The sequence below is a fragment of the Rhinoraja longicauda genome, chromosome 12 (assembly GCF_053455715.1).
Source record: "Rhinoraja longicauda isolate Sanriku21f chromosome 12, sRhiLon1.1, whole genome shotgun sequence".
NCBI lineage: Eukaryota > Metazoa > Chordata > Chondrichthyes > Rajiformes > Arhynchobatidae > Rhinoraja > Rhinoraja longicauda.
Genome location: NC_135964.1, coordinates 40705850 through 40720501, shown reverse-complemented (window position 1 = coordinate 40720501; position 14652 = coordinate 40705850). Strand labels below are relative to the sequence as shown.

The 14652-nt window shown below is 44.8% G+C and overlaps 1 protein-coding gene across 3 annotated transcripts in view; it reads right to left on the bottom strand.

The window, feature by feature from the left end:
• epha3 (eph receptor A3) overlaps positions 1-14652 on the bottom strand; it is a 251299-nt gene that overhangs the window by 26556 nt on the left and 210091 nt on the right. For all 3 annotated transcript variants that reach the window (XM_078409603.1, XM_078409605.1, XM_078409604.1), the window contains 2 exons: positions 8348-8497; positions 1706-1899 (listed from right to left, as the gene is read on the bottom strand). In XM_078409603.1, coding sequence (XP_078265729.1) covers positions 1706-1899; positions 8348-8497 — 344 coding nt within the window. The remainder of the gene's footprint in view (positions 1-1705; positions 1900-8347; positions 8498-14652) is intronic.

Genomic DNA, 14652 nt, shown 5'->3' with positions numbered 1-14652 from the left:
CCTCCAATTTGCATTTGACCTCCCTCTGACAGTGGAGGAGACCTAGGACAGAAAGGTCAGTGTGGGAATGGGAAGGGGAATTAAAGTGTTTGGCAACCGGAAGGTCAAGTAGACTTGAGATAACCGTGAGATCAGATAGACGGACTGAGCGAAGGTGGTTCGGGATTCCAATCTGGAAGGAGGTAATCATGATGGGAGAATGAACAGGCCTGTGTCTTTGATTTTTATTTATTACCATGCATTAAGGGAAGGTGTGCATATCCTCGCTAAATCCATCGTATAAATAAAAATAATTAACTTTGTGTGCTTCGGGGGGGCCTGATTTCAAACACAATTTACAGTACCACACACATGGATGGAGCAGCATTAACCTGTTGTTTGTGGTTTATTTTACAAAATGAGCTACATTCAAAAGAATGATCATGTTTGATCAAATTTGTGCCTCTGGCACTGAGCTGCATACTATTACACCTCATAACTGATGCATTACCATACCAACAGTCTGCTTCCACAACCCCTGGGATCCCACTTAAAACCAGCTTCATTTATGTATACTCTATAATCCTTTCATCATTTTATTCAAATTACACATATTACAGAAAACTAATAGTGGAGCAGGCCCGGTATGCAATTTGGGATTTGAAGCTTAATATTTTTTTTTTCAGAAAGTTGTTTGAACAAAGAACAGTATTCCGTGTTAAAATTAAATGCACCATTACAATTGGGGGAAATGTCAGAGCAACAAAGAACATTCTTAATTTTAAGGTGGAAATGGGAGTAAAGGACAAATGTTTTATGCAAAGAGAATGATGAAGCCTCTCATCTCCTCCTATTGTTCCGAGCCTCTTTCAGAATGAATAAGAGTCATAGAATCATAGTCATACAGCACAGAAACAGGTGCTTCATGACCCAACTTGTCCATGCTGTCCAAGTTGCCTATCTAAGTTAGTCCTACTTGCACATGTTTGACCCGTATCCTTCCAAATTGCAATGGTGTACGAAGATGCGTCATTTCCCAAATCCATTTCCCTTTGGCAAACCTTTTCAGTGGACCCTTATATCGCAGGTGATTATACATGATGAGCATTTTTCATCTCTCCAAATGCTTAATGGCAGTCTGGTGCATCCGCACCAGACTCATGAACCCAGGAAAACTTAAACCATGCATATTGAAAAGAGGACAATCTCTTTTGTTTTAGTTTAGTTTAGAGATACAGACAGATGCGACAGGCCTTTCGGCTCACCGAGTCCACACCGACCAGCGATCCCCACACATTAACACTGGCCTACACACATTAGGGACAATTTTACATTTACACCAAGCCAATTAACCTACAAACCTGTACGTCTTTGGAGTGTGGGAGGAAACCGAAGATCTCGGAGAAAACCCACGCAGGTCAAGGGGAGAACGTACAAACTTTGTACATACAAGCACCCGTAGCCAGGATCGAACCTGGGTTTGTGGCGTTGCAAGGCAGCAACTTTACCTCGCTACCCACTATTGTACATGGTAAACTCATAGTGTAGGAGCGTATTGGTGCTAAACTTGGCTTCTGAAACTTAATGGCAACAGATTTCAGAATGGGAGCTCAGCAGGCACTTACTGCCTCAATAAATTGTAACAATTGCCTCCACATTTAGCATGTATCACAGAAAACACATTTCTGCCCTAATTTAGACTGAAAAAGGAATAGTGTTGCTTCACCTTGCTACAGCGTTGGCGATGATCTTCAGGCTGCTGGGATTCCGAATCAACTTGTCGAGGATGCTGACAATCTGTTCAAACTTGGGCCTGTTGTTCCTGTCCTTTTGCCAACAATCCAGCATCAGCTGATACAGGGCAGCTGGACAATCCATGGGGGGCGGCAGTCGATATCCTTCGTCCACCGCTTTAATAACCTGAATGTGGATACAATCGAAGGCAGCGTCAGAAACCGCTGGAGAACAATTGAACACTATGAGAGGAATAGATCGGGTAGACACGCAGAGTCTCTTGCCCAGTGCGGGGGAATTGAGAACCAGAAGGCATGGGTTTAAGGTGAGGGGGGAGAGGTTTAATGGGAACCCGAGAGGTAACGTTTTCACGCAAAGGATGGTGGGTGTATGGGATGAACTGCCGGAGGAGGTAGTTGAGGCAGGTACCATCGCAACGTTTAAGAAACATTTAGACAGGTACATGGATAGGAAAGGTTTAGAGGGATATGGGCCAAATGCAGGCAGTTGGGGCTAGTGTAGATGGGCCACGTTGGCCGGTGTGGGCAAGTTGGGCCGAAGGGCCTGTTTCCACGCTGTATCACTCTTTGACTCTACTGTTCTCAGAAACATGGGGAAATTAAACACGCATAAAAAATATGTGTGTTTGGCCTGGGCGTTAAGCCAGAGACTCCACTGGCATGATGATAGACACAAAATGCTGGAGTAACTCAGCAGGTCAGGCAGCAACTCTGGAGAAAAGGAATAGACGATGTCTCGGGTTGAGACCCTTCTTCAGAGATGCTGCCTGACACACTGAGTTACTCCAGCATCTTGTATCTATCTTCGGTATAAACCAGCATCTGAGGTACCTCCCCTCCATTCGCATGAAGCAGGTCTCAGGTGGTAGGCACTGATAAACACTGTTGTGTTGAAATCCAGTCGAACGTACCTTCTAAAAGCCTCCCCACGCAGGAAGCACCAGTTACAGACTTATTGCCTTTATCTCTTAGTGTAATCTAATGATTAAAAAATTTATCAGACACACATGACCATCATTTCAAATAAACTTCACCAAGGCTAGCATTTGTGCTGAATTTGCACAAGGAGCGAAATAGGACTTGGCTGCACTCTAGAGCGTCTGCACCTGAAAGTTAGGACCCAGTTCCAAGTTCGATCTTTCTTTCAAGTCATCCAAATCACAGCAGAGTCATTGGCACCTATCTCCATCCAGAAACTCTCAGTTTCGCTCAGGATGGATGGAGAGGTTTTAGTTTTAGTTTTGGAGACACAGCGCAGAAATAGGACCCTCGGCCCACCGAGTCCTCACCAATCAGTGATCCCAGTGCACGAGCACTATCCCACACATTGGGGACAATTTACAATCTTTTACCAAAGCCAATTACCAAAGTGGCGCAGTGGTAGAGTTGCTGCCTTACAGCGCTTGCAACGCCGGAGGCCCGGGTTCGATCCTGACTAAGGAGGCTGTTTGTACGTAGTTTGTACGTTCCCTCCGTGACCGCGTGGGTTTTCTCCGAGATCTTCGTTTTCCGCCCACACGTAAAACTTTGTACAGACAGCATCTTTGGTCAGGATCAAACTCAGGTCGCTGGCGCTGTAGGGCGGCAACTCTCCCGCTGCGTGACTGTGGCCGCCCAAGTACCGTAGTACTACCCTCGTGCCACGCCACCATGACGTGGTCGGTTTGGCACTGGACTGATAGAAATGCCTGATGTACTAAACTCCTAATGCTCTCTACGGAAAATATAATTCAGCGGGTATGGAAGCCAAGTAATTTAGTATAAACGGTACAAACACTGAATCTCGTCAGCTCTCAGCTCAAGCACACCAATAAAAATTACCTCAGGTCAGCAAAGTGTGAATTGAATGTTCTCCGAGTGTTTTTGTAAAAGCAGGTAGTGTGTACTGTGAATGAGTGCCGTGTAAGTGGAGCTTTTGAGATGGCCATTATATTAATGGGATAATTGTGATGGGGGAATTTCTGATTGTTTCCTGCTACCTTGGAAACTGTTTAGTAGAATAAGGGGGAGTTAGATGCCATGAATAAACCTCTCTACTATTAATAGAATGATATTAGTAACCATGTGAATTATTGCCATTTAAAAAATTTCATTCAAGGCAGCCGGAGTTCCCTGGCTGAGTCAGCATTTAATTGCCCATTCCTAGTTGCCCTTGAGAAAGTAATGATGAGTTGACTTCTTGAATTGCTGCAGTTCTTAAAGTGTGGGTATACCCTCAAAGCTGTAAGGGAGAGATTTTGATCCAGTGACAGGAAAGGAACGATGATATATTTCTAAGATAGTTGGCTTGTGGCTTATTGGGAGCAACTTACAGGTGGTGGTAGTGTGTAGGAAGAGACTGCGAATGCAGGTCTACACCAAAGATAGACACAAAATGCTGGAGTAACTCAGCGGGACAGGCAGCATCTGTGGATAGAAGGGATGGGTGACGTTTTGGGTTGAGACCCTTCTTCAGACTGAGTCAGGGGACAGGGAAACAAGAGATATGGACGGGCATTAGAGAGAGATATAGAACAAAGAATTGAAGATATGCAAAGAAGTAACATGTAGGAAGGAACTGCAGATGCTTGTTCACACCGCAGAAAGACACAAAATGCTGCAGTAACTCAACGAGACAGGCAGAATCTCTGGAGGGAAGGAATGGGTGACGCTTCAGGTTGAGACCTTTCTTCAGAGTGAAGAAGGCAATGATATATGTGCAATGCAGGCCTGGGCACCTTTCACTTGATTTTCGAACCAAAATGTCACCCATTCCTTCTCTCCAGAGATGCTGCCTGTCCTGCAAAAAAGTAACGATGATCAAGGAAATGGTGCATTGTTAGCTGTGGGCATTCAAGAGAGAGCTGGATAGAGCTCTTAAGGAAAGTGGAGTCAGGGGGTATGGGGAGAAGGCAGGAACGGGGTACTGATTGAGAATGATCAGCCATGATCACATTGAATGGCGGTGCTGGCTCGAAGGGCCGAATGGCCTCCTCCTGCACCTATTGTCTATTGTCTATTGGCTCGGTGACAACGAGTTATACAGACAATGAAACTCACCAGGACGCCAGTGAAACGAGCACAACGATTAGGGTGGGGGAGGGACGGAGAGAGAGGGGATGCAAGGGTTACTTGAAGTTAGAGAAATCAATATTGATATCGCTGGGGTCAGGTGGTGGTGTTCATATTTGTTTTATGTTTCTAAAATATAAGAATTACTGACTAATTCCTCAAACTTAAAAGGCTGAATCCGCAGTCCTGCTTGTTTTTAAGCACAAAAATAATTAGATAAAATTAGCATGAAAGAAGGAAAGATAAATTGAATTAAAGTATGTAGTCCAGGTGCTGACAAGGGAGGAAATAGAGAGGATTAGAAAGAGTTATTATGGGAAGGATGTAAGTTGGAAAATGCCAAAGAATTGGAACTTAATCGGAAACCCAGGTCTGGAAATTTTCCGGCAACTGAAAAGCCATCTTGATTCATAAAAGCACAGGTAAACAATTTTTTTTATCGTGGACATGTCTGGACCAATATGTATTGTGGACAAGTGGCAGGGAAACCTGCACGACTATTCTGTTGTGCTGCTGCAAGTAAGTGTTTCATTATTCTATCTGGGACATATGACAATAAAACACTCTTGACGCTTGACTCTACTGATTGCACCTTGTATATATTTTGAGCCGAAAGGCTCTCCACAGCTAGAGAATGAATGAAAACGTGTCATGTTTTGGGCGGCACAGTGGCGCAACGGTAGAGCTGCTGCCTTACAGCGCCAGACACCCGGTTTTGTTCCAGACAATGGATGCTGTCTGTACGGAGTTTGTACGTTCTCCCTGTGAATGCATGGGTTTTCTCCGCTGTGCTGCCATTCTGCCCCAGTGAGTGTCTCATTTGCTGCTTACGTTCACTTCCATGTGAAGCCCCACTGCACACAGGCCACATATACATGAACAAATGTTGCCCAGGCCTGCAATGTACATATATCAATGCTTGCCTGACTGCTGCAATGTATTAGTGGGTCAGGAACATGGATACGCTGGGAGGAAAATTGCTGATTCAGTGATCCTCATGTTAAGTGTAGGAAAGAACTGCAGATGCTGGTTTATACCGAACAAAGACACAAAATGCTGGAGTAACTCAGCGGGACAGGCAGCATCTCTGTAGAGAAGGAATGGGTGACGTTTCAGTCCGAAGAAGTGTCTCAACCTGAAACGTCACCCATTCCTTCTCCCCAGAGATGTGCTCTGTCCAGTTGAGTTACCCCAGCTTTTTGTGCCTATCCTCATGTTAAGCATCTCTTTTCCAATAGAAATTGTACCCTTTATAACTCATAATCATGGTATTAAGAAATACATTTCCCCGGCTTGACTAGATATTTTAAAGGCTGGGAATGTAAAGGTTATTTACATCTTTTGAACAATTGTTTTTTTAAGGTTAGGAATGGATGCCTTGGTGCTTTGTGACGGAGTGCTGAAGATTTCATTTTAAATGGCTTGAACTGTAAACGATCTTCTAGTTCTGACAGAGGAATGTAGTTCTTGAGTCGGAATGGCACATACATGCATCACATGCTGATGTATACACCCTACATGCTGTGAGAGGCGAACCTGATGCACACAATTTATGACGCTAGACAGAATTGTGATTTTGATGTACGCTCTGCTGTATCCTGTCATTGATGTATCGGCACAGAGGGATATATTTTCCAACCTGCCCTGTTCCCTTGCAACTTCATAATGCGTTCTTACCAAAGCCTCTTGTGTATTCTATTAACCCGCACGCTAACTTGGTCGAAAACACATCTCATATATTAATTTGATGGTTCAAAGCAACAGTTAAAGCTGCTGAATATTAACTTCCACTATGCTTTACATTGATATATTGGATTCCTACTGGGAGTCCAGGAGGAAATGGTCTGTGTGGGTCAACAGATACACAAAGAACTTTTCACCCCAGTCACGACAAAGTAACTTTGTTTTTATAATGCTTGCAGTTCATGCAAACAAAATTAACAGCTACTTCGACACTGCAGTTTTTTTTCTCCATTCCATTCCCCCCAACATCTTAAGACTGGGTTTGCCCATCACTTAAGTAGTCATCGGTGTGAACTTGTGATGTGTTGCACTAACAGACAGGAGTTCCACAACCTCTCCATATTATATGAGCAAAAACTAGTGCCTGGGCTACTAGTAATCTTTTCTAAGGAACTACTGTAACAGATTGAACATCTTCCCAGACAGGTATATTGAGTTATGAGGGGCATAGATAGTGTAGACAGTCAGAACCTTTTCCCTAGGATGGAAATGTCCAACATTCAATGGCGCAGCTATAAGGTGAGAGGGTGAAAGTTTAGTGGAGATGTGTAGGGCATGTTTATACACAGAGAGCAGTGGGGGCCTGGAACACATTGCCATGGTTGGTTGTGGGGGCAGAGACAATGGTGGCATTTCAGAGGCTTTTAGATAGGCACATGATAGTGCAAGGAATAAAGGGATGAGTTCAGGTTAACGTGGCATCCTGTTCGGCACAAACATTGTGGGCTGCCTGTGCTGTACTGTTCTATGTAAGTAGGACATACGTAGTTCTCTACATTATATTTTTGCTAGCCTTTTGTTAATGATGTGAAGGCCTACACATTACTTCCAATCTACATTTGAGAATCCTAATAACATGCTTAAGCTATTCTCCAACAGCAAGAGTATTCTTTATATGCCTCCTCTATTCCTCTCAGTGACATAGAAAAGAATGGCCACTTGCAATGCCCTGGTTTTTCTACGTAGCACTGCACAAGTTATTTTCAAAACAACAATTCACGGAATGAAGGGCGGCACAGAGGCGCAATGGTAGAGTGGCTGCCTTACAGTGCAAGAGACACGGGTTCGATCCTGACTATGGGTGATGTCTGTATGGAGTTTGTGCATCCTCCCTGTGATCGTGTGGGTTTTCTCCAGGTGCTCCGGTCGCCTCCCACTAGGGTTGCCAACTGTCCCGTATTAGCCGGGACATCCCGTATTTTGGGCTAAATTGCTTTGTCTCGTACGGGACTGCCCTTGTCCCGTATTAGACCCGGGGGGGGGGGGGGGGGGGGGGCTGTAGGCCCGTACGCTGTAGGCCCCGACACTGTAGGCCCCGACACTCTAGGTTTCCAACATTTTAGCTCTGGAAAGTCTAGGTCTGGAGGCCCGGGCGCCGCCTCACAGAAGTTGCGTAGCAACCCGCCTCCCAGCCCGGGCGGCCATCATTGGTGGAGCGGGAGCACGTGGCCGCTGGCTGGGTGAGGTCGCGTGGGGCGCCTTGTCCCGTATTTGGGAGTGAGATAGTTGGCACCCCTACCTACCACACTCCAAAAACTTGTAGGTTAATTGGCTTTGGTAAAGATTGTAAATTGATCCTAGTGTGTAGGATAGTGCTAGTGACTACGATCACTGGTCGGCCCGGACTCGGTGGGCCGATGGGCCTGTTTCCATGCTGTATCTCTAAAACTAAAACCTCTCCATCCCTTTTAGTAAATTGTAAAAAATTGTCCCAAGCGTGTGTAGTTTAGTGTACGGGGTGACCGCTGGTTAGCGCGGACTCGAAGGGCCAAAGTGTCTGTCTCCGCGCTGTATCTCCAAAGTCTAAAGAAGGTACTTACATCCTGGTTGGACATTTCCCAGTAAGGCCTCTCTCCGTATGACATCACTTCCCATAGAACAATCCCATAACTCCATGCATCACTGGCAGAGGTGAACTTGCGGTAGGCTATGGCTTCCGGTGCAGTCCATCGGATGGGGATCTTTCCACCCTGGGAAAAGGTATTTAAAGAATGGTCATGCATGAGCAAGTTCTTGTACAATCTTAAAGGAAAATCACAAATGTGGAACAAAACATCTGGGTTCAGTTGCATTAAGCAAAATGCCATGAACCTTCTTTTGCCTGCTAACTTAAACATTGTATCAATCATAAAAAATAAGAGCATGAGTAGGCCTGTTGGTTGTTCAAGCTTGTCTAGGAAGGAACTGCAGACGCTGGTTTAAAACGAAGATAGACACAAAAAGCTGGAGTAACTCAGCTGGTCAGACAGCATCTCCGGAGAAAAGGAATAGGTGACATTTCAGGTCGAGACCCTTCTTCAGACCTTACCATTGGTTGTTCAAGATGATGATGCCTCAGGAAAGCCACCAGCATCCACAAAGACTCCTCACACCCCTGCAATAGTCTGTTCGAACTTCTACCATCTGGCAGACGCTACAAGGCCTTCTACGCCCGCACCTCCAGACTCAGGAACAGCTTCATCCCCAGGGCCATGGCTGCTCTGAACCGGTCCTGCTGAGTCGGATGGTCACATCGCACAGCGAACCGGCACAGACCTATTTGCACTTTATTCTGTTTTAAAACAGTCTCCAATTTTGTTTCCCTCGGTTGTCTAAATTTATGCTGATTGGACAATAGACAATAGACAATAGGTGCAGGAGTAGGCCATTCAGCCCTTCGAGCCAGCACCGCCATTCAATGCGATCATGGCTGATCACTCTCAATCAGTACCCCGTTCCTGCCTTCTCCCCATACCCCCTCACTCCGCTATCCTTAAGAGCTCTATCCAGCTCTCTCTTGAAAGCATCCAACGAACTGGCCTCCACTGCCTTCTGAGGCAGAGAATTCCACACCTTCACCACTCTCTGACTGAAAAAGTTCTTCCTCATCTCCGTTCTAAATGGCCTACCCCTTATTCTTAAACTGTGGCCCCTTGTTCTGGACTCCCCCAACATTGGGAACATGTTTCCTGCCTCTAATGTGTCCAATCCCCTAATTATCTTATATGTTTCAATAAGATCCCCCCTCATCCTTCTAAATTCCAGTGTAAACAAGCCTAATTGCTCCAGCCTTTCAACATACGACAGTCCCGCCATTCCGGGAATTAACCTAGTGAACCTACGCTGCACGCCCTCAATAGCAAGAATATCCTTCCTCAAATTTGGAGACCAAAACTGCACACAGTACTCCAGGTGCGGTCTCACCAGGGCCCGGTACAACTGTAGAAGGACCTCTTTGCTCCTATACTCAACTCCTCTTGTTATGAAGGCCAACATTCCATTGGCTTTCTTCACTGCCTGCTGTACCTGCATGCTTCCTTTCAGTGACTGATGCACTAGGACACCCAGATCTCGTTGAACATCCCCTCTTCCTAACTAATTAATTTATTGCATCGTATGGAAGTCGCATTCCCAATCTCGTTGTACCCCTGTACAATGACAATAAAGATATATTGTATTGTATTGTATTGTATTGTATTGTATTGTATTGTATTGTTGTAATGGTTTAAAGGCAATTCATTGTATTTAAATTCCACTCAGCCTACTACAAAATAAATAGGTTTGTGGTCTTAACACTACATGTGAGCAATTTAATGAGCCTGTACCTCACAGTGGCCTGGGGCAATGTGGCATGAAGTTCAATAATGCTGGCAACTGTGAGCAGGAGATGATAAGTGGGTGGCCACAGATACTGAAGATCAACTTGAATCCTCCCCTTCTCTTTCCCCTTCCCCTCCCAATCTCTCTCCACAGGATGCATTCTGCTGCTACATTGTGTTCGCCGTTTCAGGAGTTGCGTTTCAGGCCAAACATTTCTTAAAGTGCTGGAGTAACTCAGCGGGACAGGCAGCATCTCTGGAGAGAAGGAATGGGTGAGACCCTTCTTCAGACTGAGAGTCACTCTCACCTGACTCTCAGTCTGAAGAAGGGTCTCGATCCGAAACGTCACCCATTCCTTCTCTCCAGGAATGCTGCCTGTCCCGTTATTCCAGCATTTTGTGTTTGTCTTCGATGTAAACCAGCATCTGCAGTTGCTTCTGACACATTTCTTAAAGTACATCAGCTTCACAGTTGACCCAGTCTATCAAGCCAAGTGGAATTTATCATCGTTTACACAAGTACAGTGAGATTCAGGTACAATGAATAATCTTGCTTGCAGCACCATCACAGGCACAGAGACTCAGTCAAATGCACAGACAAATTATTCATAGGTTTAAGGTGAGGGGGGGGGGGGGGGGGGAAAGATTTAATAGAAACCTGAGGGTGTAACTTTTTTACTCAAAAGGTGGTGGGTGCATGGAACGAGCTGCCGGCGGAGGTAGTTGAGGCATGTACAATCACAACGCTTAAGAAAATTTAGACAGGTACATGGATAGGATGGGTTTAGAGGGATGTGAACTAAGTGCAGGCAGGTGGGACTAGTGTAGATGGGACATGTTGGTCAGTGTGCCCAAGTTGGGCTGAAGGGCCTGTTTCCATGCTGTATGACTGAATGACTCCATGACATAAACTGTACATAAATTACGCATACAATTTTAAAAAGAAAAGTATGCAAAAAAGGACATTACTGCATAATTACAATTAGGAAACATAATTAGAAAATTACAATTAGTTAAAAAAATGTCCATCGTAGTGCAAAAGATGGACCATAATGTTTGTTTGTTGAGGTAGGATTGGGATGTGCAGGTTGGTTCAAGAACCTGATAGTTGTAGAAAGGAGATTAAAGTAAATTAGACCATGATGGTGTAAAAACCAAAGTATGTCGAGCAAATATGGTAGTGCAAATTCCGTGGTGGTTCAGTGGTGAAGTAGGATGTTGTTAGCTTTGTGCAGAGTGATTCAAGAACTTGTTGGTGCATAGAGCAACTATAGTAATGCAAAGTCCATAGTGGTTTGGTGCTGAGGTGGGACTGTGGTTAGAACTGTGCAGGGCAGTTGGAGAACCTGATGGTTGACTGGAAGAAGCTGTTCTTGAACCTAAAGTTACACTGAACCAAAGGTAAAACCAGAAGTGTTGTAAACAAAGACTGAGATGTTTTTGATGTTTTCAGGGTGGCACAGTGGCACAGCAGTAGAGTAATATAAGAAGATAACTGCAGATGCTGGTACAAATCGAAGGTATTTATTCACAAATGCTGGAGTAACTCAGCAGGTCAGGCAGCATCTCGGGAGAGAAGGAATGGGTGACGTTTCGGGTCGAGACCCTTCTTCAGACTTTTGGTCGAGACCCTTCTTCAGACAGCAGTAGAGTCGCTGCCTTACAGCCCCAAAGACCCGGGTTCGATCCTGACAACGGGTGCTGTCTGTATGGAGTTTGTATGTTCTCCCTGTGACCACATGGGTTTTCTCCGGGTGCTCCGGTTTCCTCCTACACTCCAAAGATGTGCAGGTATGGCTTCGGTACAAATTGTAACTCGTCCCTAGGATGTTGTTCGTGTATGGGAATCGCTGGTCGGCGTGGACTCGGTGAGCCGAAAGACCTGGTTCCACACCGCATCTCTAAACTAAACTGAACTAAAGTGAAAAGTGGTGACCCGCATTTGGTTTCAAAAGGTCATTAAAGTAGCCGGCAGAGGATTTGGATTCGCCCAGCCCACAATAAGATTGAACGGGAGCTGACTTGAATCCCAGAAAAAAAAACATAACTTAAAAACCTGGTGAATCACAAAGTGGCAATCAAGTGCTGCCAAACTGGGCTGCAAAGCCCGCCGTTTAAAAGAAGTAGTGTAACGCTGGGGGGGGGGGAGAGGACTGTCACAGACTCTAACTGTGCAACGGAATGAGTTAGTGTAAGTGAATCTTCACTGCAAATTCCACAGCCTGGTATTTGTGTCGAGAATCCCTTGCAAGCTCTCAATTGCTGAAGACGAACCTACCACAAGGCACAGAAAACACAGCTGGGTGTTAAACCAACTAAATTAATTTGAATATATTACGGGTCTGGAAACCTATTTATTTCTCATTCTGAAGCGGTTTACATCTTCATGTTATTGCTCCTTAAAGGCTTTCAGCATATTTTAAACAAAACTACTATTTCACATACTAATTAGATGCAAAGCAACATTCAAATCAGAATATTATGATCAGCAGTGGTTTAACCCTTACATTGTAAGTCCAAATAAACCATTTATTCAGTCGGCCAAATACCTATTAGTGTTCCCATTTCTAGCCTAAAACAATCATTGTATCAAGAATGGTATTCAAATACTAGGAGTAGATTTATCATTCTATTCCTGATTCCAAGCTGCGAATATGTAAATGTTTAGAACAAATGTTTAGGGCGGCATGGTGGTGCAGCGGTAGAGTTGCTGTCTTACAGCTCCAGAGACCCAGGTTCGATCCTCACCACGGGTACTGTCTGTACGGAGTTTGTACGTTCTCCCCGTGACCTGCGTGGGTTTTCCCCGGGCACTTCGGTTTCCTCCCCCACTCCAAAGACGTTCAAGTTTCAGGTTAATTGGCTTAGGTGAAATTGTAAGTTGTCCCTGGGGTGTGTAGGATAGTGTTGGTGTGCGGGGATCGCTGGCCGGCACGGGTTCGGTGGTCCGAAGGGCCTGTTTCTGCGCCGTCTCAAAACTCTAAACTAAACTAACCAAATCCCAATCGCTAAACACGTAAGCATTTCCTGCTTCTTTTGCCAGCATTCAAGTTGCTATTTGAAGTGAATCTACTTCTCTCGCCCTATTTTTCTTTCTAAATCGTGAAGAATGTGGCAAAATAATTCATTGAAAGGAGAAGAAAATCATTCTTCCAAGTGAAGAAATGGCAGGAAACTCAGCAGACAATGCGGCTTGCGAATGTGTGATCTGTGAGAGTGGGATTTCTTCAGCGGCAACAAAGAAGCAGCCTTGGATCACATTCATCGGCAATAATTATCCTTTATCGCTGCTCAAGCAGCTAATGAGTCTCCGAACCACAATAAATTTCAAAAACCTCAATAATCCAGCTGCCGATTGTCAGAAAAGGTGTCAGTTCAGTAAGGAAGTGAGATGATAACAATTTACTGGCAAGGTCACATCAATACAAGTATCCGACGAAGAGTCTTCGACCTGAAACGTTAGCTCTGTTTCTCTTCCCATACATGCAGCCTGACCTGCTGAGCCTTTCAAGCATTTTCAGCTCTAATTATAGGTCTCCAGCATCTGAAATGTGTTTTTGATTTTCAATGCGAAAGTCTCTTGGGTTGCAAGCAAACTCCAAAGAAGATGGCTAACCATCACTCAGCACATTTGACAGCAAGTCCAAAAGGAGACACATAACTTAAACGTTACTGAGGAATGACTTTAGGAGCATTGGACGTATATGCATGAGGTGGAGAAATATCCGAAAGAATTATGAGTACCCTCACAGGTTCGAAAGGAGTAAAGTGTTGAGAATAGAAATCACACCATTTTGCTTGTTACATGGTGGATTTCAAAGCGATTTCCTAGCGAGGGTGCTTGGGGATTACCAAGATGTTGCCTGGTATGAAACAGTTCAAGCTTGATAAGAGACAGCAGGAGTGTGATCAGTGTAGGAAGGAACTGCAGTCATTGGTTTTAAGCGAAGTTAGACACAAAATGCTGAGGTAACTCAGCAGGACAGGCAGCATCTCTGGAGAGAAGGAATGGCTGACATTTTGGGTCGAGATCCTCCTTCAGACTGGTTAGGGATAAAGGAAACAAAAGATATAGATGATGATGTAGAGAGATAAAGAACAATGAATGAAAGATATGCAAAAAAGTAACGATGATAAAGGAAACAAGCCATTGTTAGCTGTTTGTTTGGCGAAAATGAGAAGCTTGTGCAACTTGGTTGGGTGAAGGATAGAGGGGGAGGGAATGCCGGGGCTATCTGAAGTGAGAGAAATCAATATTCATACCACTGGGCAGTAAGCTGCCCAAGCGAAATATGAGATGCTGTTCCTCCAATTGAAGATGCAGGAATACACCGAAAATAGACACAAAATGCTGGAGTAACTCAGCGGATCAAGCAGCATCTCTGGAAACATCGAAACATAGAAAATAGGTGCAGGTTGAGGCCATTCGGCCAGCACCGCCATTCATTGTGATCATGGCTGATCACCCGATGTTGCGACGTCTCGACCCGAAATGCCACCTATTCCTTTTCTCCACAGATGCTCAGTGACCCGCTGAGTTACTCCTG